Source organism: Cynoglossus semilaevis, chromosome 8 (assembly GCF_000523025.1).
Source record: "Cynoglossus semilaevis isolate Cse_v1.0 chromosome 8, Cse_v1.0, whole genome shotgun sequence".
Lineage (NCBI taxonomy): Eukaryota > Metazoa > Chordata > Actinopteri > Pleuronectiformes > Cynoglossidae > Cynoglossus > Cynoglossus semilaevis.
Genome location: NC_024314.1, coordinates 8,710,377 through 8,732,940, shown reverse-complemented (window position 1 = coordinate 8,732,940; position 22,564 = coordinate 8,710,377). Strand labels below are relative to the sequence as shown.

The window sequence follows — 22,564 nt, the reverse complement described above, 5'->3', positions numbered from 1 at the left end:
AATACCTTTTGGTAACAATTAATTTTCTCTGTCACTGTCCTCTTCTGAAAAAGTGAGGGGGGAAATAAGAATCAAGTAGTCCGACTTTATTCTTCACCTGTTTTTATCCTGTACTAATTCATCAAAATCTGATTCGCAGAGAAATACTGAGGCAAAATTTTAAACTTTAAAATAAAATAAGTCTAGATTTAAACTTTATTAATGAATAGACTTAAGTAGACTAAATATGTAACTCTCATGACATATGAAAAAGTTCTTCTTCAGTCATTCTTTAAAAGTTTTAAAAGGCTTTGAATTGGTTGATATTGTTAGTCTCTAAAAATGTCATAACAACTAGTGTCTGTAATTAGGAACTGCAGTCTGGCATTTATTTTAAAAATCTGTTTATTCCTTTCAAATGTCTCTGCTCTGCACCGTCTGACCTCTAAATATTTCACAACTTATTTTATTGTTATTTTTTTCAGCACTTACAAAACCCAGCAAATTTCCAAACAGCTGCAACCGAGCTGCTGGACTGGTGTGGTGACCCCCGAGCCTTCCAACGTCCTTTTGAGCAAAGTCTTATGGGATGCCTAACGGTAAGTTGCCATTCATCACGCTGTTCCTCCGCAGTCTGACACCGGCAGGTTCAAGGACAAGGTGAGGGCCGTGTGGCCGTGGCTGCCATTTCCTTGGGGACACAAGGAAACTCGTGTTTGTTTAGTTGCCTGATCTTAACCGAGGTCAAAATTAAAAGCATCTGAGCGTTTAAAAACTACTGAGACTCGGCCACCTTTTAGAGAGTTCAGTTACAGTTTGTGCAGTGGTTCATGAAGTCGGCCCAGCGGAACATGAACAGGACAAGCACAATAATGTCCTCAAACCGCAAGGCAATCAGTGCTTACAAAGAAACACACTTCTAAAGGCTCTAATTCTTTGACTCAAATGTCTGGGGGCTTCGGGTTAATTGAATAAGCAGTATCCTGTAACACGGAGAGGTGGGGCGGGACTTGACTGTATTTGAGACTCTAATAAACAAAAACTATACTATAAACAAAAATAAATTAAACAAAAATAAATTACCTTACCACTGTTTCATTAGCACAAAGTAAACCTTCAGTCAGACTTGTCCAGCTCTATTCCTACTGGTCCAAAAACGCAGGTTTGAACGCAGTTTTTACTGCTGCTTTTCTGAGTGCTGCTCAAACTTGTCTGTCAATGTGATGGACGAATTATTTCTTATCACGTCTTGGGCAGCAAGACCTGCAGAAATTTGTTTAGACTGCATACGCATCACTCACCCGTCACCTGTCATTCTAGGGCCGTATTTAACATGTTCATTTTATTTGGCCTCCAGCAGTAGATTCTGATGTGATTTGAAAACCCATCAAGCAGGTTTGGCTCCACCAGTGGAGGGAATTCATGAGAAGTGTTGTTGAGAACGCAGCTGAATTGGACACAGCACTTCGGCGGTTGTTTGCGTTACAGATTCCATGTACAGCAGCAGGTGACTTCTTCTGTTTCCAGTCAATTCAATTTGTTTCCTGTGGAGACCCGTCCCCTCCTTTTCTTGTGCATGGCTTTTGCAGATGTTAGTGTGAAGAACGCTAAGCAGGAGAACTGATGTGATCATAAAAACACTGGCTGCCTCCGCGCTGACGTTCATGAGATTGGACAACTTTCAGTAGCGCTGTGTGCTCGCCGTGCGTTATGTGATGTTGACTTTATGTCATTTTCAAATACCATGCACCAGATATACAGACATCTTTACAGTGACGGTGGGATTTGTCTTTATGGGATGAATCTAAAATGTGTTCAGATTCGATTGGTTAATGTCTAATTAACAGTGGTAATGATGAAGTAGAAATATTTTTTTCTATTTTACTCATTACAATTTGTCACATGTTTTAACTGATAACTTTTATTTCATATTGTAACTATTTATTTAATTTAAATCAATCAGGAGAAACTATCACCAATCAAACAAAGATTTAAAGTTATTTAACAACCAACAGATATGTGATTTTAATTCCATTATTATGAAGTCAAACAACTTGGGTTATTTGAATCAAGCCACCTAGTGGTTAAACTAAGAAATGTTTTGAAGATTTTCTTCCTTGTTTATCAGAGCAAACAAAAACATAGAGTGGGAAACTAAAGATACACTGCTTGGTATCTTTACTTAGTTGTCAGCCTGCAGCCTACATTTTGTAAAGAAGAGTATTTCTTCTAGAAGCTTACAGACAAATAAAACATTCCTGTAGCTGAAATTGCTGTTCACACAGAGGAGATTAGATTGTTGAAATAAATAAAGACGTCGAATGTAAAGGTGCGTGTTTGCCTCCACTGTCCTTGTACAATTTAAGTCCTGAAATTAGAACCACTTGTTGTAACTTCCTACACTGGAATTACAATTTAGCAAAGGGTCCCTTACAAGTTTAGATCCTAATTAGACAGCCTATACTCGTATATCTTCCTCTTAATGGGGGAATTCCTATAAATACGGACCAGATATATACACACAGTGTTTTGGTGTCACGTCAAGACTATACTTACCCAAGATAATGATACGGTGCAGGCAGCAGTGTTCAGCTGTGCTACCTCCAGGCTTGTCTTGAACTTTGGAGTGTGACAGCGGGATCGTGCCTATGAAAAGCAGGGCGAGGAGAGGAATCCGTGTGTGCAGAGGCCCCGTTACGGCGCTCGGGCCCTTTGTATGTCCTGGAGGTTGGAAGGCTCAAGAGCAGGTCTCTTTGAGCCGATAATGGTGATGGTAAATCAAAGCGCCATGTGCCACCAGAGCCTGATTTACATCGTCTCCTATACGGCATGTGGATGTTTCCTAATGTTTCCTCACAGCAGGCATGGATGCACTGGAGGCCACATTTTCCTCTCATCTTGCTGTCCGCCGACTCATATGGAACTGATAAACTTGTAGCGACTTGATCCTATAAGTTCCAATGTGTTTGGTCTTCGGTGCTGCCAAAAGTCACGCTTATATAACTCCGCAAATCTGGGAGAAAAAAAAAATCGTGACAGAATGTTCTGTACTCTGACTCTGAGGGTGTGAGGAAGCATCATTTCTCTATTTGGTTCCGACTGGAGGTTCTTCTAGCTGACAGCTCTTAAACATGTAGTGAATGATTTATATGCTGGCAGCAGGTAGCTCTTAGTCTCTGTAAAGATTTAAGAACATCACTGACATGCTGCTGCTCAGGGAAGAACAGACCAAAGGCTTTTATCAGACATTTAGATGTGGAAACCCTTCGTTCACCTATATCCAGACTTCAAGACACCTGTCAAAATGCTTATCTAAAATATGGACTTTTACTAACTTTGGGTGCAAATTCTTGAAGGATTGATGTCTTTTTCATTACTCTATTTAAAGTATCTCCTTTCATTGCATTATTTGCAACATTGAAAACGTCACAACTTAACCCTGAGCTCTGTGGTTGTGTTTAGGTGGTGAGTCGCGTAGCAGCGCAGCAAGGCTTCGACCTGGACCTGGGCTATCGGCTCTTGGCCGTGTGTGCGGCCAACAGGGACAAGTTCACTCCAAAATCAGCAGGTAATACCGGAGTTTTTTTTTTTTGTTTCGTTTATTTTCTCACTGTCATCTCCAGCCATCTGGACATGCTGACCTGACTGGAGCTCAAAGATCCAGACTTTGTGTTTGACTACAGTCACTAGAATAATCCAAAGTTCCAGAGATGTTGCGCCAACTGTTTTGAACAGAATGCTCCAAGGTTGCCTCATGCTCACCGATGGATCGTCATAGTTGATTTGCTCCTTCCCATCTGTCAGTGTTGCCACATGTACAACAATATTTGTCATATTTATATAATACCTAACTTTCTCTGTTAAGTATAATCCATAACTCCACAAATGCTATGCTAACCCTTGCGGAGCTGTTTCAAGTCGTGTCATGCTACATTAGCAGCCTGCTCCAGACTAACCCTAAAGCAGCAATTGGTTTTACAACTCACCCATTGGACAAGTAACATTAATTTAATGTTCATGCTTAGTTTAACTGCTGTGTGGAGAGAAACAGATTATTCAGAACTTATGTGCGAGCTTTAATTTGTCAGAAAGTTAGGTGCGAAGGAACCCAATTCCTCCATATAGTAGCTAAATTTGACTGTTGATGAACTGACGGGAGAACTGGGGACAGTTTGCAGTTTGTGCTTAAACTCTTTAACTTTTTGTATATGCTGTCAAAAGGAATCGTCCAAAAAAACTACTTTCAATCCCCTGGTGTGTTAGATGACAACCCTGCTTGGTTTTCTGGCCAGAAGAACATTTTGGTCTGAACCCCCTTAACAATTTAAAATACCTTTCAACACAACTTTTACTTTATGTAATATCTCCCTTCCAGGCGGAGGAGTTTGTCTTTCATCTCAAGTAAATAATGTCCACACAGCAGAATATTTATTTTGTCACAACAAACAAGAAAATCTGTATCAGGAGTGATGAATTCCTGTTTTCATTTGTCTCTGTCGTCTGCGTGCGTTGATTGATTATTTGGACAGATGTAGGCTGTTCATGTTGGTATCGAGCTTTGAAGAAAAAGCTGCCCTGGCCCAGTGAGGATGAAGATGTATGGTCTGTCAGCAGTCCTGGAGATAAGAGCAGTATTTTGTGTTCTTTTTCACTTCTTGATTGCTGCTTTCCACCTGTCTTTGCAGTAGTAGTTGTAGTAGTTGCGTAACGTCTTCTGCCGGCCAGACCTCTGTGCTGATCTGCCTTAAGTCTGAGCCACATATTGTTTCAATTTTCACCCACATTTGTCGTCTCTGATTCATGGAGACCGCGGTTTTATATGTGTGGTTATATAAGGCTCCAAATCATGCAGTGTCACTCTTGAGTCATCCAGGGGAGGGGAATCATTTTCTGCCTGCAATTAACTTCCTCCGCCAAATACTCTAATTCTCCCTAATCCTAAATCAAATCTCAGGCCCTGCTTTATGGGCTTAGATAAGATTGCCAATTGATTCTGTGTCTGAATAATTTCCCGTTAACACTAGTCATTTGGAAAGCGGCAAGTGCTCGAGTCTAGGCAGCATCCCAAAGTGCATTTCATGGACAATTATGTACCTGCGTATGCATAAATATTTTGAGAGCACAGACCTGTGCAGAAAGAGAGAGAGAGAGAGGGTTAGTGGAAGCCTGTGCAGGCACTTCCAGAAATTCCTAACTGTGGTGGCCTGGACTGAGGAGGCTGCTGGGAAGATGCAAAGCCATCTATGGCAGCCAAGCGAGAAGGCTCTTAAACAACGCAGAAAGGAGGCCATGGGGCACAACCTGCACAACCAAGCAGGCCAGCTGCACTACTGCAGTAGCAGCAGTGTCTGAATTTCGCTAAGAAGAATTTAGAAATCCCAAAAGAGCCTTGTGTTCCCATTGTTGTTTTTAATTCCATTAAATCAGAAAGAAGAAGGTCTTCTGAGTGAAGGGAAATAATCAGAATTTGCTAGTACTGTCGGATTTGATCTAAAGTGGTGATAACAGTGGCTAAAAATAAGGCAGAAAAGAGTTCTTGGCTAATGGAGATGATAAGGATATTCTTTATAAAATACATACAGGACACTGGGTCAGCAGCTGAGCACTAATAAGTAAGTCTGATTGCGTGTCCCATTGAAACCAGGCCTGAGTGACGGTGGAACTATTCCATTTCTGTTATGTCATCTAAATCCCGCCCCTGGACATGGGAGAAAATTGTGCTGAATGGAGGTCGGAGCTGATTTCAGCAGTAGGAAATCAATGTTCACAGTCAACTTGCAGCTGATACAGGTCGTAGCTTTGACAAATGGATTCATCATGAAACGCTTCCAACAGTTTAAGCCATCGGTTTCCTCATTTTGACTGTTTGGAGGAAAGCCTGTCCCTGCGAAAACCCACCGAGATAGACCCAGATCTTGATGATAACACTAATATGTATCACTTCCAGAGGCAAACTTCATTATTACCTCCTATTGATTTTTCTAGGCCCACACATGTTCTTATCTTGACATTGGCGGAGTGAGCAGTTTATTGGTCGGTGTTGTTTTGAATGTTTCCGTCTCAGCAGACTGAGATGGAAACCTTCACACACAGTGGATCGCACTACTGATCTCTTTAAATGATTTACACAGGAGTTTGTCCACTTGTGGTCCTCTCTGCTACCTGGGGGAGGGGTGTGGTGTCTGTCTGCCAGCACTGACCTCTTTGTGAATGAGATTAGCCTGCTCTATTAATCTGCGATTACGTGGACTCTCTTACCGTGGGGGGGGGATGTGGCCGCATCAAAGCAGGGAGATCACTGGCCCTGGTTTGGATCAACCAATCCCATTTTTCTGTTTCATCACAGTGTACCTTACAGGCCCATTTTACAGTGGTATCCCCTCCAGCACTGCACACCTGTAGTGGCTCAGTCTGATTCCACAACACTGACCAATGCGCTTCATCACGATTTATATTTCTCCCAGAGGGTCGGCGTAGCACATTCCAGATCGGTTGTGCTTCACCAAACTCTTGGAATTCCTCAGCTCTGTAGTGTGTGTGAGTGAGGGGAGGGGGTGGTTCACTTTCTCATGTAACAAACGCCTGGTGAAAACAGCTATTCAGCACGTAATTAGTCGGGGCTACGGGCTCTTTCTGTTGTCGCTGCACTTGTTTTACATGCAGGACCGTCCTCCGGTTTGATCAGTGCACAATGTGGGTTTGTTGGTATCACTATCAGTTTGAAAAGGAAGGCAAATGTCCAAGGAGTAAATTTACTGCTGTGTATTTTTGTTCAGCTCTTTTTTGCGAGTGGGTGAGATTTTACACTTTTATTGTTTGGTTTAATTAATATAAAACAGAATTAATCACTAAAGAGAGAATATGAGCTTTTTGTGCCTTGTTTTTCCTCATAGTGTCTTTTATATTTAAATAAGGTTTTTATCAGAAGCCTCCAGGTCAAAGTGGAGTGTGTTCAGCTGTTGAATCAACCTGTATGTTCAAATGGTTTTTTATAAATATATTTATATATTTTTGAGGTTGAATACTCTGTTCAAAAGGAAAAGAAACAAAGTTCAGGTGAAAAATTCATTTAATCTAACTGATAAACCTCAATGTCAGAATGAACCGGAGCCTGAAGGCTGTGAGCTTCAGAGTGAAGTGGTGTTTATGACGTGGAGGCCAGATATGTTTTGAAGAAGTCTGTGATTTTACACAATACAGGAGTCTCTCTGCCGCTCTCTGTCTCTCGCACAGACACGCACATGCACAAACCTGCAGGGCTGTAATTTCTTGTTCCAGTGTTCTCCACACCAAAATGTTTTCGTCCCTTCTCCCTGTGTTCTTCAACATATAGTTTCGCTGCGGCTTTTCCTAAATAGAGCACAACACAGACTCCAAAAACATTGTTGGTGGCCTGGACCACGTATGACTGTTTGCAGTCATTGGATTAAAACAGAAGAATGTCTTTAAGAAAAGAACACGTAACCCAGACAGGCTAGAGTTGATCCCTTATCTGTTCATCTGAACTTATTATCTAGGAAGCTTATAGTGTCCAGGATATATTCATCACCTGGGTAAATAACACAGGTTGAACAGTGTTTACAACAAACAAGGTTGGACAAGTATGTTTTCCTGATTCCCAGTGCAATGAGTCACAAAGTGAGGGTTGTGGCCCTCCGAGTTGACATAAAGTATAGATGGAGGTGACGGCATTTAAATGCATTGTCTTTTGTTTGTTTGTTTGTTTGTTTAAACTAGTCGTTTTAAGCAAATTGTAACCTGGTCATAACATAAATTTATAATATTTGCAGGCTTGGCAGAATCCAGGGTGTCCTCCACCTGAAGTGTTTCATAGTTACGTCGCCATCTTTCATAATTTATTAAGAAAGTAATGTTCCATCATTCCGACATACGGCATTAAAACTAGTTCCTTACTCCGAATTAAGTCGAGGACCCCCTGTAATAACATTAACTCCTAACAATAATTTAAAAAATGAATATAAGGAAAATAATTCATTTGTATTAAGTCTGCTGTCACAAAAGATTGTGCACTCTGCCTATTTTGTGTCTCTTTCACTCTGAGTCAGCCATGATAGATGTGTTAACCTGCAGTGGCATTGCAGGGCTGTAAGTCACAGCCCACACTGGGGTGATAGTAAACACCACTGGAGCAAACAGAGAAAGAAAAGAGCAGAGATAAGAGCCGTTCTGGCCGTCGGTCCTTCCTCCTTCAGTGTCACCAGGGGGGAGCCACCCATATGGCTCTCCTTAATTTACAGCAAAATAGGATGTTTACATGTAAAAAAAAAATCAATCTCCACCCGACCTGATGCCTCTGATTAAAAGCTCATTGTTGCTTTGAAGCCACAGATGAGTTGCACTAATTTAACACTTGCACTGACTGTGCTGCTGCCGCAGAGTGCAAGTATTTTTATTTGCGGATGACAATGATGCCCCAGACTGCCTCAGGTGGTGTGTCTGCCCACAGTTTACATGTTTTATAGCTGTGTAATTATTTATCCAAAAGCTCAGCCGGGCTCGTGGGTGCTGATAGACAAATGTGCTCTAATTGGCCCCTCCTTCTTTGGATCCCAACCTCTCTGCACGAGGAGAAGCCACAAAGCCCAACCTCCCGCTCCCTCCTCCTTCCTTCCCCTCATCCTTCATAGCCCTTAATTACAATGAGTAGTTTGACGGATCGAGCCGACTGTATGGGCACGGAAACGGTTCTGAAATCACCGCGCCACGTATGCTCACCTGCTCCGTGTCCGCCGTCACCTTTCTGCAGGACTTGCGGTGCATCACATGACAAACCCGTACTTTAAATGAATTGATGTGAAGCTGCTCTTTTACTCGTTGCCTTGGACCGGGGCCAAGATGCAGGCTGTCTAGCACATTAGGCACCCCCCGCCCTCCTTTGCAAGTTTGAAATGTGAGCTGCCTGCAATCCCCCCCCCCCACCTCTTCCCTTCTCTTCTCCTCCCTCCCCACCCGCCCCTCCCCTCCCTCTCTCCCTTCTGGCGAAGTGGCTGTGGCTGCTTCTGTGTGATGTGTGTATTGGGAGAGCAAGCAATGGATCACTAGACAGAAAAGGAAGATACATCAATAACAGCTGCATACATCGGAGGTGAGGAGATAAGCATTTGGTTTTCTCTCACTCTTCCTCTCTCCATGCACTTTCTCTTCCTCTCACCCTCTCTCCCTCTCTCCCTCTCTCCTTCTCTCTTTCTCACCAACCTCCCCCACTCCCTCCCCCCTTCCTCTCTTTAACCCTTTGCTGCTGCAGGAGCCTTGCCTCCACTCTTGCTGAATTATTTGTGACTCCACGTACCTTTCCTCCGTCTTTGACCACAAATGTCTGTCTCTGTGTGTGTGTGTGTCCTCCTTGTTTTTTCTCTTCATGGCCACCGGTGCTGTATGAAGTCCCCCCCCGCCCCTCCTTCTTTTTAACAGCTTATCCCTGTTTTCCCTCTCATTGTCTCTGGGGTATTTGTTGCTTGAGTGCAAAGAAGCCGGTGGCAAGTACAGCAGGAGCCCATTAGCAATGACTCCATCTGTGATTGGTTTTGCCTGCAAAACAGAGAGAGCAGTCATGAATAATTGATGCGTATTGTGCAGTCAGTCACTGGACACGCAGGGAGAGAGGAGAGGAGAGGGGAAAAAAACGAAGAGAAGCTGCTGCCCTGAGACACCGAGGGAAACAAGGGGAGAAAGAGAGGAAGGGGGAGGTAGAATGTTAGAGAGAGCAGAGGAAGGTGGGAGGGAGGGAGAGACTCGCAGAGTGAGAGAAAGCTTTAAAATAGCTGCTGGCTTCACTAGTGCAAAGATTAAGACTGCCCTGTTTCGCTTCTGTTCTGCTGTTGCAGATTTGTGCTTTAAAAACATGTTTCTAGTCACAAGTCGCCTCCGCTCACCGCTGCCTGAAGTCAGAGAAGAAGAGTGTGGAAACACTGGGGATGTTCTTGACATTAGGGGTCCATGTGATGCGTCTGAGTGTAGAAGAGATCTGTGGAGCTGTCAGAAGGAGAAAACAGCAACAAACCATTGTGTTTGCACATCACGAGTGTTTCCTGTGACACGAGGGAGAAGGAGCTGCCACACACACAACTTTACATTATTTCATCCCTGGAGAGTGAAGACACACACACACAGACAGTGTGTTTGGTTTCTGCGCCGGTTACTGTAGGTGCAGATGGGCACGCTGCCATGACTTAAACCAATGGAATGGGTTCTGACAGTATGACGAGTGCCTGGCGGTGACCCGCGTGATAGAGTTTCAGCAGCTGACTGCTGCTTTTGACCCACTTACAGCTCACACACACAGGGTCAAAATGGCCTTGATTATCTGTGTGAGTCGGGCTGACCTACTTGAGGCGGCATTTTCCCCGAGACACTTGGCAGTTTATCACACCCACTCCCCTCAGTGTCACACAGCACAGACTCGCTGCAGAGACACACAGAAAAACACTAGTTTCACCTCCTCTGATATCTATGAGCGTCTGATGTGAGTTTGACTAACGAGCACCTGTTTGGTCGATGCTGTAAACGACTACAGAAGGTCTGAAATAATTGTTTTAGAGGCAATCAAGTTGTACCCATGAACCACAGACGTCCATCCAAATACCTTGAAAAATATATTTCACTGCAGTACATCAGTGTTATATTTGTGTCCTGGCCAAAACACAGCTAGTCAGTGACCTTCCTTTAACCATTGTTAGAGCAGAACATGTGATGTTGTTGGCCCAGAGGGGTAAGTACTGCTACCAAGTCAGTAACTCTTAGAGGTGTATTATTAAATATATATATATATATTTATATATATGCACAGTCACCAAAATGCAAGGCAGTGTCACATAATGCTGCTGCTTTGGAGGTCACACAGTGGAGGAGTGGTTAGGTGTCTTGCCTTACAGTCAGAATATCATGTGTTTGAGACCCACAATATTTTCTCCCCGTTGGATTTGGTCAATTAATCTAAATTAATCATTGATACGAGCTGTTTGTGATGGACTGGTCAACCCCACCCCGACCCAATGACTTTCGGGATATGGGATATCACCTCCCCATGACCCTGAAAAATTGAAAATTTTAATTTAATTAAGCATAAGATAAATTAAGTGAAAGATTAGCTTTTTATTATTTAATTATTCAAGGTCACTTAAGAAATATTTTTCATCCAATGAATCCGAAGGAGTTTAGATAATTGTCCACACAAGTTTAGCTCTCAGTACATGAATATATTCTTTTGTTTCCTGATCTAAAATGACAGAGAAGAAGTGGAAGAACGTATCTGTCAGTAAACAACATTACTGCCTTTTGCTTTAGAGTTGCTAACAATTCGACACATTTGAAGAGCTGTGATCGGTCTTAATGAGCATCTGCACTGACAACTTGAACCTAATTCCGTGCGACTCTTGCAGCTAAGCGCGGCAGCCGTCAGCCAATGTTGGGCCACACTGGCAGAGAAACCAGGGAGAAGAGCAGAGCACAGTGTTTTTGGCAGCTCTTTGTTATTGTCTTTGCTTTCTGTTCCCTGAGAAGGATTTTGTAAAGCTGCACAGTTAAGGCCTCATTTAGGTAATTATGCATTATTGTCTAGTGTGAGACACGACTCTGGGACTTTGGGTGTAAAGTTACAAATGAGATGTGATTGTCAAGGTCTATTTTTGTATGGCTCTTGGTGTACAAAGTTGTCAACAACTCTGCTCTCTGATAGAATTTTGGTCGTGTTTGATATAGAAATCAGTCGTTCAATACAGACACTGGATGGATATTCAAATAAGTCATTTGTCTTTTATGATGTAACACAATTTGCGTTGGACTAGAGCACACGTGCCAAACTCAGGCATGGGGGCCAAATCTGGCCCGCAGTAGAATTATTTTTGGTCCGCGAGATCATATCAAATGTGTATTCGAGTTGAACATTGGCCAAAACTGTGACTTTTATTTCAATTTATTTCAGAGTCCGGCCCCCAAGGGGTCCATCCAGAGAAATTCTGGCCCTCTGACAAATAAAGTGACCCCTCCCCTATATATGTGACCGACAGTACTGGTGAACTGTCCAGGATGTTCTGGACTGGAGTATCAGTAGACGAGAGAATAAATTTAAAAAATAACTTTTTCCTCCCTCTGTATTTAAACGTATCAACAACTTGTCCACCCATGTCCCGTTGTCCATCCCTGAGTGTGATAAGATGTGTTTATACTGTGCAGTAAAATGTCACATCTGAACCCTACAGAATCCAGCTGCTGCAGGAGGTGTCGTTCTGACTCAGGTACTCTCCGTGTTAAGGCGCCGCCCGGTAAATCCATAAACACTGGCTGAATCTAACCAACCACCTCATCACACTGTTGTCAACCTGTGTCGCCATTCTGTACATGGAATGACATCAGCTGTGCTTTGGGTCATTTAGAAGGAGACGTAGAACGTTGCTTTTGTGTTGTGTTTCAAACAGTGGAGCATGTCGCACACGTTAAATCATCCTGCCTGCGGTCGTCGCTCGCGCCGATGTTTAGTGAAGGCTTTATAAATCTCCCTTTATACCTTGTTCCTCTTGGTTGATTTGCATGTTAATTATGCCTCCACCCTTTAATTTGTACGAAGCAGCAGTTAGTAAGAGTTGTGAACAAAGCTTACATCAGAGTGCAAATAGAGTGATGAAATTTTAACGAGCAAACTGGGACAACAAGCATCAGAGAGGCTGGTGCAAATGAGTTATTTATAAAAAAATTTTAAAAAAACCTGTCTGGTTGTTCGTTTTTATATAGAAAATAGTGGTACTTTTTGTTACTATTTGGTTAATTTGATAGGAATTTTTGGCTAACAGTCATTTTTTAAAGATTATTAGCATCTTTGCCAAACAGTAGCTATTTTCTGACTTTCCTTTAAATTGTTCAAGGTTTTTTTTTTCTAAGCAATCTTTTGGGTCATTTCTTACTGGAAGGTTTACATGAGTAGGCTTTAAGTTTTCCCTTCATTTATTTTTGGATATCCTTTAGCTACAGATCTTGCAGCTAGCAGCCTCGGTTCTTTTTGGCTGTCTTTTAGCTCACACCTATCTAATCTGCAGCTTTACTGCAATTTTGGTTTTCTGGAATGTACTTAGCAAATACTTTTATAATAACACACTCCAGACATGGGTGTCTGGGGTGTTATGGAAGCCTAGAAGGACACTTTCCACTTACAATTTTGTATTTTTTGTATTGTTTTGTACTAGACGATTAAAAAGTCTGTTTCAAATGTTTCATTAAATCTCATTTCTATCCCTGATATTTAATACTTCCAAATATTTTAATCCATGTATTTAAGAAGATAAATGGACTTAAATTAAAGACACAGCTTGTGTCAATAGTTTGCTTTATTACTTCTCATGTACCCTGAATGGTCATAGTAACAGTGTTCCAAGGGTATCACATCTAAAATCTACATGAGTAGTAACAGTGTTCCAAGGGTATCACATATCTAAAATCTACATGAGCCCCATCTTTATGTGTGTGATAAACGAAAATATAGAATAAATGTTTTAAACTGTCTAATTCTACTGTACTTCTAAAGGAAGGCTTTGACAAAGGGCCCACAGTGTAAAGGTCGCAGGTGAATCAGTCACCAGCCCACGTCACTGTGACACCTCCCTGGCCTGCCCAGCACCCTGAGGTGGGCACCGACGTGGGCACATCTGCTCTGTGACTAATTAGTACGGCTGTAGACAAGAGCTTAAGGCCGGGCCTTCATTAATGTCAGCCTACTCACCTGAAAACAGTCTGCCTCCCATAATCCACTTCTGTGCAGGTCTGTTCATCTGATAATCTGGTCAGAGTGGAGCTGCGGTCAGAATCAGGTTGAAGGGTCACTGCTGCACCATGGCTTGTACAGGAGGTTGTTCCACCTTAACACCAATATTATATAGTTAGAAAGGCAACCTTTAGTACAGAAATACAATATTTTTATGTGTTTTATGTGTTCAGTGGGACAAATTCCTGTTCTATGACAGGTGAAACGTGACCTCAGACAATTTGACAATGAAGCGTTGCCTGGTTTTTGCTCCTGATATAATAATACCTTGAGATGTAGCTTTGGAAGTTCCTTGATATCAAATCATCACCATTAAGTCCTGTAACATACAGTTAGTGATTGAATAGATGTGTGTGTGTGTGTGTGTGTGTTGGGGTTTAGCTTTAATACATGAGCTGTTAATCTCACCAGGGGATTGAAAATCCACGGCTTTTTACCTTTGTGCTTTACGTGACACTGAAAAGTACGTCTTGTTTTTTGTGTGTTGGGGTTTAGCTTTAATACATAAAAAAAAATAAAGGGTTTTTCTGGATCTGCCAAGAGAGATTATCTTTTGCAGCAGTGACCTGTTTCCAGAGGTTTTTTGTAACCACAGCCAAGAAATGACAGTCAGGGTGATTAGATCTGACAAACCGTCTCATGATTGTAGCATAGGACGTCATATCGTATTCCAGTTGGTATTTGGCCGCAGTGCCAAGGGGTTTTCCTTAAAAGATACACAGGATTATCTCCAGTGGGAATCTGGAAACACAGATTTCACTTATGTGTAAGTGGCTTATCTTTGACATTTTATTTTTTATTTTCTTCACAAATATGTGCAGAGATCCGGATGTGGATGTTTCACTGGTGAATTTAGTGTGATGGCAGCAGTCGGAGGTTTAGGGGCAGTGAGGTAAGCGTCTCGCTGCAGCGTTTAGAGGTTTTTGGTTTTGCGACATAGAAACGCAGGATGTCAAGAAAGGAAACCAACCAAACACCAAATCTGCCTGCATTTTCTCTTCCTCCTCATGTCGCCTGCCTTCACACGGCCACATACGCCCGCGGTCACGGTAAAACCTTTTTGGCACAACTCCAAGAGCTCCTGCACTCCCCCTCTTCCCCCCAACCTCTTCTCCCAGTCGGATGGACATGGCACGACATTGTGGCCATGTGGCCAGCAGGAGGCTGTATTTAAGCTGGGGCTGCTCTGAAATGGGCCATAAAACCTAGCCAGCAAGTCTGGCTCCCCATGAGGCAACGGGCCTGAGTAGTCATTGACAAGTCTCCAGCATCATGACTTCCCAGAGAGAGCTGAGCAGAGGGAATAATGTGAGAAGAAAAAAAAAAAGCAGCGGCAAAGGGAGATGAAGTGCAGACAGGAGGCAGCTGTCTGGCCTAAATAGACAGGCTGTTTTGTAACTGGTGCTGCTAATTCTGTCAATCCACACTATGTAGCTGCTAAATACTCACTTTCATTTTTCTGAAGACGTATTCCTCTCGGCGTCAGGAATCTGCATATATTGAAGGGACAGGCGGAGAGATACGATGGTAGTAATGCTTCACGACAGCCGTAACATTCACATGTCGCCACTTCACACATCCTTCCCACTTCATCAGCTTTTTGGAAACATCACTCAACCTCAAAATATGTCAGGAAAGAACCCAGCCAATAATAAATGCATAGCCACAGAGCTAATGAAGTCACTTAATAGACTTACAACGCGCAGGTTGTAATCAATCTCAGGCTGATGTTGTTAGCAGGCTGAAAAGGTGAATGATGAAGTAAAAATGGTGTGTAAAGCCAAACACATGTAGGCTTTGACCTGTTCATGTCCAAATGCATGAAGGTGTAGATGGATTGTGGCGTGCCGCAGATTAAAACGTCCATCACCTGCTTCACCTGTGCTTTTTTTATTTATTTTTTATTGCGTGAAACACAGCGCAGCGCAGCGGACGAGTCGCTCGCGCTTCATTATCAAAATTGGCATCGATGAATAATTCGTGGCATCTGTGTGGAAACAAAGAAAGGTTTCATGGCTGCCAGGTGGGCATCCATGCAGAGAGTGTGGCTCTTTGCCACCCGCCAGGCAGAGTGGGGATGATTTACAATCCGGCCAGTAGTTGGATTGTTTGCCACCACCTGGGCCATTCATAAGCAGCCTTTGTAACCAAATTTTTCACAAAGCCGTATATATCTGAAGAAAGTCTCTCTCTTTTTTTTTTGTAAAGTTCCATGAGAGCTTCAGAGGTGAGACATTCTTTGGCTCAAACTAAAGGTGGCTGTTTTGCCCGGGCTCCTTCTTTGGGTGTTTTTAGTAACCAGGGATACTCAGGCTCCCGAGACTCTCTTTTATTTTAATTGACTTTGGCCAGCAGGAGGCTTGTGTCCATTCAAACCTTTCTGGCCGTAGCGAGAAGGGGGAGGGATGAAAAGAAAGTGAATAGCTCTCCCTCAGTAACCAGAGAGTGCAGCCCACTGCAGACGTTCTTGTTAGTTTGCTCATGGTCTTTGTTCTCCTTTCAGCCCTCCAGGCTAAATGTCTTCAAACAAGCAGCTCGGGGGTCGTGATTCTCTTTGACACGTTAACAGCAGAAGAAGGCCTCCGTTGTTACACTTCATGTGGGAACCTGTGACAAAGCACTGACCATAATGGCACCATGATTTGATGACAGGATGTGTACTGTATGTTTGCATGGACATTAGTGACCGGTGCCAAGTGGGAGTCCACGGTTGACAAGGGAGCAGGTGTCTGTTAGATACAGGGATGGGAGGAAGGGAGATGGTGGGTGAGGAGAGGAGGGGAGTCAGAAGAGCCCTTGGCATCTGCTTTACCTGCTGCGTCCCCCACCCCAAAAAAACAAAACAAAACAAAACAGAGAGACTGGGTGAGAAAAGTGACTTTTTTGTTTTACAATATCCGTCACTGGCGCATTGAAGTATTGTTTTTCCACAGGTGGCGCTCATGTGCAGTCATTCACTCACTTCTCATGGTTATGTTACATCTCATGTACATCAGCTATAAAAGTTGGTGTCAACATTGCATTAAAAACCGTGAAACTCACAGTTGGACACAGTCATCAGTCTCCGTACATGGTTTCAGCTTTTACAGGGACTATTTCTTTGTGCGGATGGATTTATAGTTGACACCGGCAATGAATAGGAGTCACATTGATACATAAAGCATCTAGGGTGATTTATCATTTTCATAACAGTTGACAGACAATAAAGAATACACTGCAGGTGTGTGATTACAGTGCTGCGTTGGCCAAGTTGGTGATAGTAACTGTGGGAATGGGCGTCTGAGCCTCTGATGAGTATTTGCAGTAGAGATGACGTCATATGTGGTGCGTATTACCAATTTCACTACCCCGTAGTGAATATGATGAGTTTTTTTCTGTACCTTCCCATTGTGTTTTATGATGTTTTTAGCTGCAGCAGCCTGGGACGTCGTAGCAACAGAGTCTCTGCACACAGTGATAAAATTGTTGGACACACAAGATAAAAATCAATTTTTAAACTGCACAACCCTCTTATTTACTGTCATGTAAGATAAAGATATTGAAGGGGGATTTTTTTTAAACAATAGATGTTTTTTTTTCTCTTGACAGATTCAAATCATTGACAAATAGCAGCTACTACATGTCAGAGAGGAAATGTGTTTTTTGTTTTTTTTTTTGTGATTTGGCCGGACTGACCCTTGAATGTAGAGGTCGGCTTTTGGTTCACAGGAGCAAAAAGAATCAGGGATTTTATTCAGTGCTGTTTATCTGTGTGCCTCCTGTCAGTGAAAGGTGGGTTGGGGGAGCATTATCATTGGGAAGAACATTGAACAACTGTCAGAGATGGAGTCAATGTCATTTGTCATGTTGCTATCCTCCCCCTCCCCTCACGGGCTCCGTGACAGTGGGTGAAGCCGGAGCTGGAGCTGCAGGCCCGACTATTGAACCCACCCATCTTGTCCCAGCAGATGCATTTACCGCCCTTCGCCATGACTGACCATCAGGCTGTGCAGCTGAGCACCAGAATATCAATATGGCTCAGACTGGGCCGGGCCCCTGGGACTATCTACAAGGCAAACAGAGAGGGCTCCTCTCCTTATGGAGGATGGAGAACAATTGCCGCCAGGGAGACCAGTGTAAACAGAAAGATGCTCTGCAGCAACAAAACAGCACTTTAATTCACTCGGTCGGAGTGGTCGGAGCTTCGGATGAAGTTGCTCTTGAGAGGATCATTTCCAGTTTTGGCCTCCTCTCAGAGTGGGACAGGGATGAGTCCATTCAAGGCCTGGCTGTGGTAAAACAGGAGGTGACAAGCACTAATACTTAAGTGTTTCTCTTCCCCTCTGTCCTAGGAGACGGCTGAGTGAAGAACGATATTGGTTGACTCTTCCTCCTCCTGTCACATGAAACCTGAGGTTTATCCTGGGAGTCAATGACAGAGTGTGTCTCCTCCCAAACATGTCGGTGCTCAGTGGATGTGGTAATTTTCTGCTGTGATAAGCCCTTTTTTATTTAATGGTGGGGAAGAATAATTCCTTTTTAAGGAGCTGCTCTGGCGTTCCTCCCCTTCTTTCCCTCATTCTCGGGTATATATTGTTACTTCAGCTCGATACTGTGGTTGTTGATTTTGTCCTGCGGCTGTTGATGTCGTCCTCAGCGTGAACCAGGCACGGCGTCCCCCTTCGCCAGACGGCCTCGCAGTGCAAACAGCAAAGAGATACATTTTGGAGACGTGTTTATCAACATAGACGAAGTGCAAGCTAGCCCTTGTTTGAAGAGAATAATGGGAGCTAATTGAGCTGTAACACACTGGCTGGTCGCCAGGCCCTCGAATTGAAATCTCTTTCTATCAGATGGAGATGTGTTGACAGAGAGGGAAACTGTTGAAACGCTACATGACGTTGATGGGGAAACTCATAAAGCTATTAGCTGGCTGTATTTAATTAATACCAGTCTGTAACTGTGGCATTTGTCAGAGAGAAGCACCTGAGAGGCCTTTTTCTGTCTCCCAAAAGCACCGCCGCGGTAAAGTCGGATCAATCCTCCAGAGGAACAGCACAGCCTGTCTCCTGGCACCTGCGTGCCAAGAAGAGGAGGGAGGGAGGGAACGAAAGAGGAGGAAGAAGAAAAAAAAGAGAGAGGGAGCATGAGCGGGTGGGAAGGAAGAAAAACCCAGCTGCTTCTATGCCTCAGCCACATGCTGCTTTTAAAGGAGCGGGAGGGAGTGGAGGCAGGGGAGAGGGAGAGGTGAGGAGACGAGAGGAGAGGAGAGGAGAGGAGAGGAGAGAGACTGCTGGCACCATCTGTACATGTCTTTTGTATTCCAGCCCTCATCTTTTTACAGAGCAATGCTGGTGTGCTCAGTGTTCAAATGAAAAGAGAGGAGCTGCCTTTCTGGGTGCCATGCTCTGAGAGGAGAAGGTGTGTGTTTGTGTACTGATGCAGAAATGCTGGTTTGTCCTCGGAAAATTCGCCGCACTCGGAGGACGTCTCATGCCTTGTCTGTGTTACCTCAATGTGTGTGTGTGTGTGTATTTGTAAATGTGTGCGGGTGTGGGAGAGAGGGAGAGTGTGTCACTGGGCTGGTTGCTCTGTTTGCAAGCACTTATGTACGGTCAAATCTTTGGGTTGCCATGTTTGTGATGGGAGTCAGAAGCTTTTGTTTGTTCCTTCCTCCCATCGGCCCCATTAGCCTGATGTCTCCTCGCTCACTGACAAACTCAACCTTTCTCTCTCTCCCTCTCCACCTCCTTCTCTCTCTCCCTCCCTCTCTTCATCTCTTTGTGATGTGTGCACTGGTGGGCCATCCTTGCATGTAACAGCAGGGTGGGCGAATCTGCCTGCGCTGTCTGCTGTCATATTGACGTGGCTTTTTCACGAGCAAACTGCAGCTGAAATCACAAAGTGCTCTGTCGCTCCCATCCGTCCCCTCCCTCGCTCCTCCGCTCAGCCTACAAGTACTGTGAATCACAGAGGTGGTGGCTGCCCTGCTCTTTGATTGAATCCACATTCCCTCTCTCCTGTGGCACCGCAGAGGGAGGCCACCAGGAGGAGCAGAGGGAGGAAAGATTGAGTGAAAAGGGGGGGAGAAGACTTTTGCAGTTTGCTCAGTACAAAAACATGTGCTGCAGATGAAACACATTTGATTTTGATCAGATCAGATGCCCTCTCTGTGGCGGTTGCCTGACTGTGTGGTCGGTAGGGAGGTGGAAAGAGGGAGTGACAGGCTGGGGTTCATCTGCGGGCCCAGAGTGAACCCTAGTGGTAGAGCGCAGCAGTGACGTATGGGACTCAGGCTGGTGTCTTTGTTGCTGCACCATTGTCTGATTTTTGATTTTTTATATATATATATATATATATATAAAGACATCCTAGTTTCAATGACTAAGCAAATACTTTTGCTTCTTTTTTTTGTCTAATAATTTTGGAGTAAAACAGAAATGACCATTTAAACAGAGAGGAGCTTCACAGCTACTTTATTTCTAAGAATTCTAGTTTAAAATAAGAACCTCTGCCCATCGTAGTTAAACTATCACTTACAGCAGTGTTTCCCAACCTTTTTTGAGCCACGGTACATATATATCATCAGGAAAAACCCCACGGCACACCACCAAACAAAAATCTATATAAGTATATATAATATACTTTTAGTTTAAACTTACTAAAAATGTACTCCTGTTTAGTTGAAGACAACGCTCATATAGTGGCAGGAATTGAAGAAAGACACTCACAAAGATCTTCTTCAACAGCTCTGATTATCTTTTTTTAGTTTTAATAACCATCTGCTGGAAGAGAGGACCAATTAAGTGACATTGGTTAATTTTTCGCGGCACACCTAATGATCTCTCACAGCACACTGGTGGGCCACGGGACAGGGGTTGGGAATCACTGACTTACAGTCAGTTGATTGATAGCATGAAGTTCAGAGACAGGCCTGTTGGCTGTTTGTGTATTTCCTCTGACTAACATACTGTTATTCTGAAGTAAAAGTTTTGAAACTGTGTCATACTTTTTGTGGTGTGCAGTGACCTCTGCGGTTGTTTCTCTACCACCACTACACTCTTTCTCCTTTCTTTTCCAGCCCTCCTGTCCTCGTGGTGTGAGGAGCTGGGCCGCCTCCTCCTCCTCCGTCACCAGAAGAACAGACAGAACGAGCCACCTGGAAAAGTGCCCATGCAGCCCCCCATGAGTTCCATGAAGCCCAGCCTCTCACATGGGTCAGTGTTCACACTGCTGTACTTTACTGGCCTGCATGTGAGTGTGTGTGTGTGTGTGTGTGTGTGTGAACGAACACACTGTGCCCTCGGGGAAAGCCCTTCTTCTCCACATAAAGCCAGTGTTCCTCATGGATCAGTGACCAGAAAACCTGCCAGACCTACAGTACTGCTTATAGCAGTCCACGGGGACAGAGAGGAACTCTCTGGACCTCAGAGACGTGTCTAATAATTACAACACACAACATCCTTGTATTTATAGCCTTACTAATAAAACCTCTTCCCTTCTATGTCTTTGGTCGTAGCTCTGATATTAACGCTGTGACACAAGGCACATTTTGTTTACACTACTTTAGTTCAGACTGATTTATTTCTTGCAGAGATGGGTCGTTTCCCTACGACTCAGTTCCCTGGCAACAGAACGCCAATCAGCCTCCAGGTTCGTTGTCCGTGGTGACCACAGTCTGGGGCGTTACCAACACCTCACAGAGCCAGGTGAGTTTCCTTACCGCAAAGTTTCTTTGAGTGGACTGTAGCTGACAGGATATCTGACTTTATACAATCTTGCCACTAGAAGGCTCTGGACTGGATACCACCTAGCGACCACTAAGAAAACGGGGGGGAAAAAGTCACTCCTCAAATTGTACATGCTGCATTATTTCAGACCACAGAAACAGAGAGTGTATTTTTACAGCATACCTTGTATTTTCTAAGTTTGGGAGCAGAGCTTTTACCTGGCAACAAACTGTATTTGCAGAATTATTTTGGTCACATGCTAAAATTAGTGCCTTTTATTCAAAGTTGAAAGGAAGTAGTATGACAGTATATTTCCTTCAGCGTTGAATACTTTGTACTTAGGTAGAGATACAGTTCAAAAGTCTTGCGGTGTTATAGATCTATAAGGAATAGATGATAAAAAAGAGGCAACATTTGCCAACTGGGGGCAATTCTTCCCTCTCCTCCATGTAAAAATAACAGTTTGAGCTGAAGCTAATAAACTGTATATCCTTGTTTCAAGTCATATGTGTGAAACTTAATGTTTTCACTCATGCTGGCAGGATGCAGTCTGTTGAATGTTGCTGACTGCTGACTGTGTCTTTGTCCATCAGGTGTTGGGTAATCCCATGGCCAGCAACAACAATCCCATGAATGCTGGTGGCAACCCTATGGGCTCAGGAATGTCTGGAAACAATCCAGGAATGAACTCGCCTCAGTTCCCTGGGCCTCAGCAGCAGTTCCCTAACAAAGGCAACTCCAACCAGGGCTACATGCAGCAAGGCATGTACGGACGACCCAACTACCCCGGAGGAGGAGGCTTTGGTGGAAAGTAAGTGGACATTAGTGTGTGTTATTACAGTCTCTAGATTAAATGTCAGCAATAAAAAAAAAGTAACTCACACTTAATTGCCATCTTCCCACATAATGACTTCTGATCAGTTCTGATGAGATGTTGCTTCTTTTTACAGCTACCCAGGAGGCCCCAACGCAGGACCTGGTTCGATGGGCATCCCTCCCCACTCTCGTCCTCCCTCGGATTTTGCCCAGCCTGCTGCTGCCGCCGCCGCTGCAGCAGTCGCGGCGGGCGGCGCCGGGGCCAACCCCCCTTCCGCGGGCAACCCGG

At 43.8% G+C, this 22,564-nt stretch overlaps 1 protein-coding gene across 1 annotated transcript in view; it reads left to right on the top strand.

Annotated features, from left to right (window-relative positions):
- Positions 1–22,564, top strand: part of LOC103381918 (zinc finger MIZ domain-containing protein 1-like) — a 70,187-nt gene that overhangs the window by 40,351 nt on the left and 7,272 nt on the right. Inside the window, exons 3-8 of the mRNA XM_025057282.1 lie at positions 465–578; positions 3,442–3,547; positions 20,811–20,946; positions 21,324–21,438; positions 22,053–22,270; positions 22,410–22,540. Coding sequence (XP_024913050.1) covers positions 465–578; positions 3,442–3,547; positions 20,811–20,946; positions 21,324–21,438; positions 22,053–22,270; positions 22,410–22,540 — 820 coding nt within the window. The remainder of the gene's footprint in view (positions 1–464; positions 579–3,441; positions 3,548–20,810; positions 20,947–21,323; positions 21,439–22,052; positions 22,271–22,409; positions 22,541–22,564) is intronic.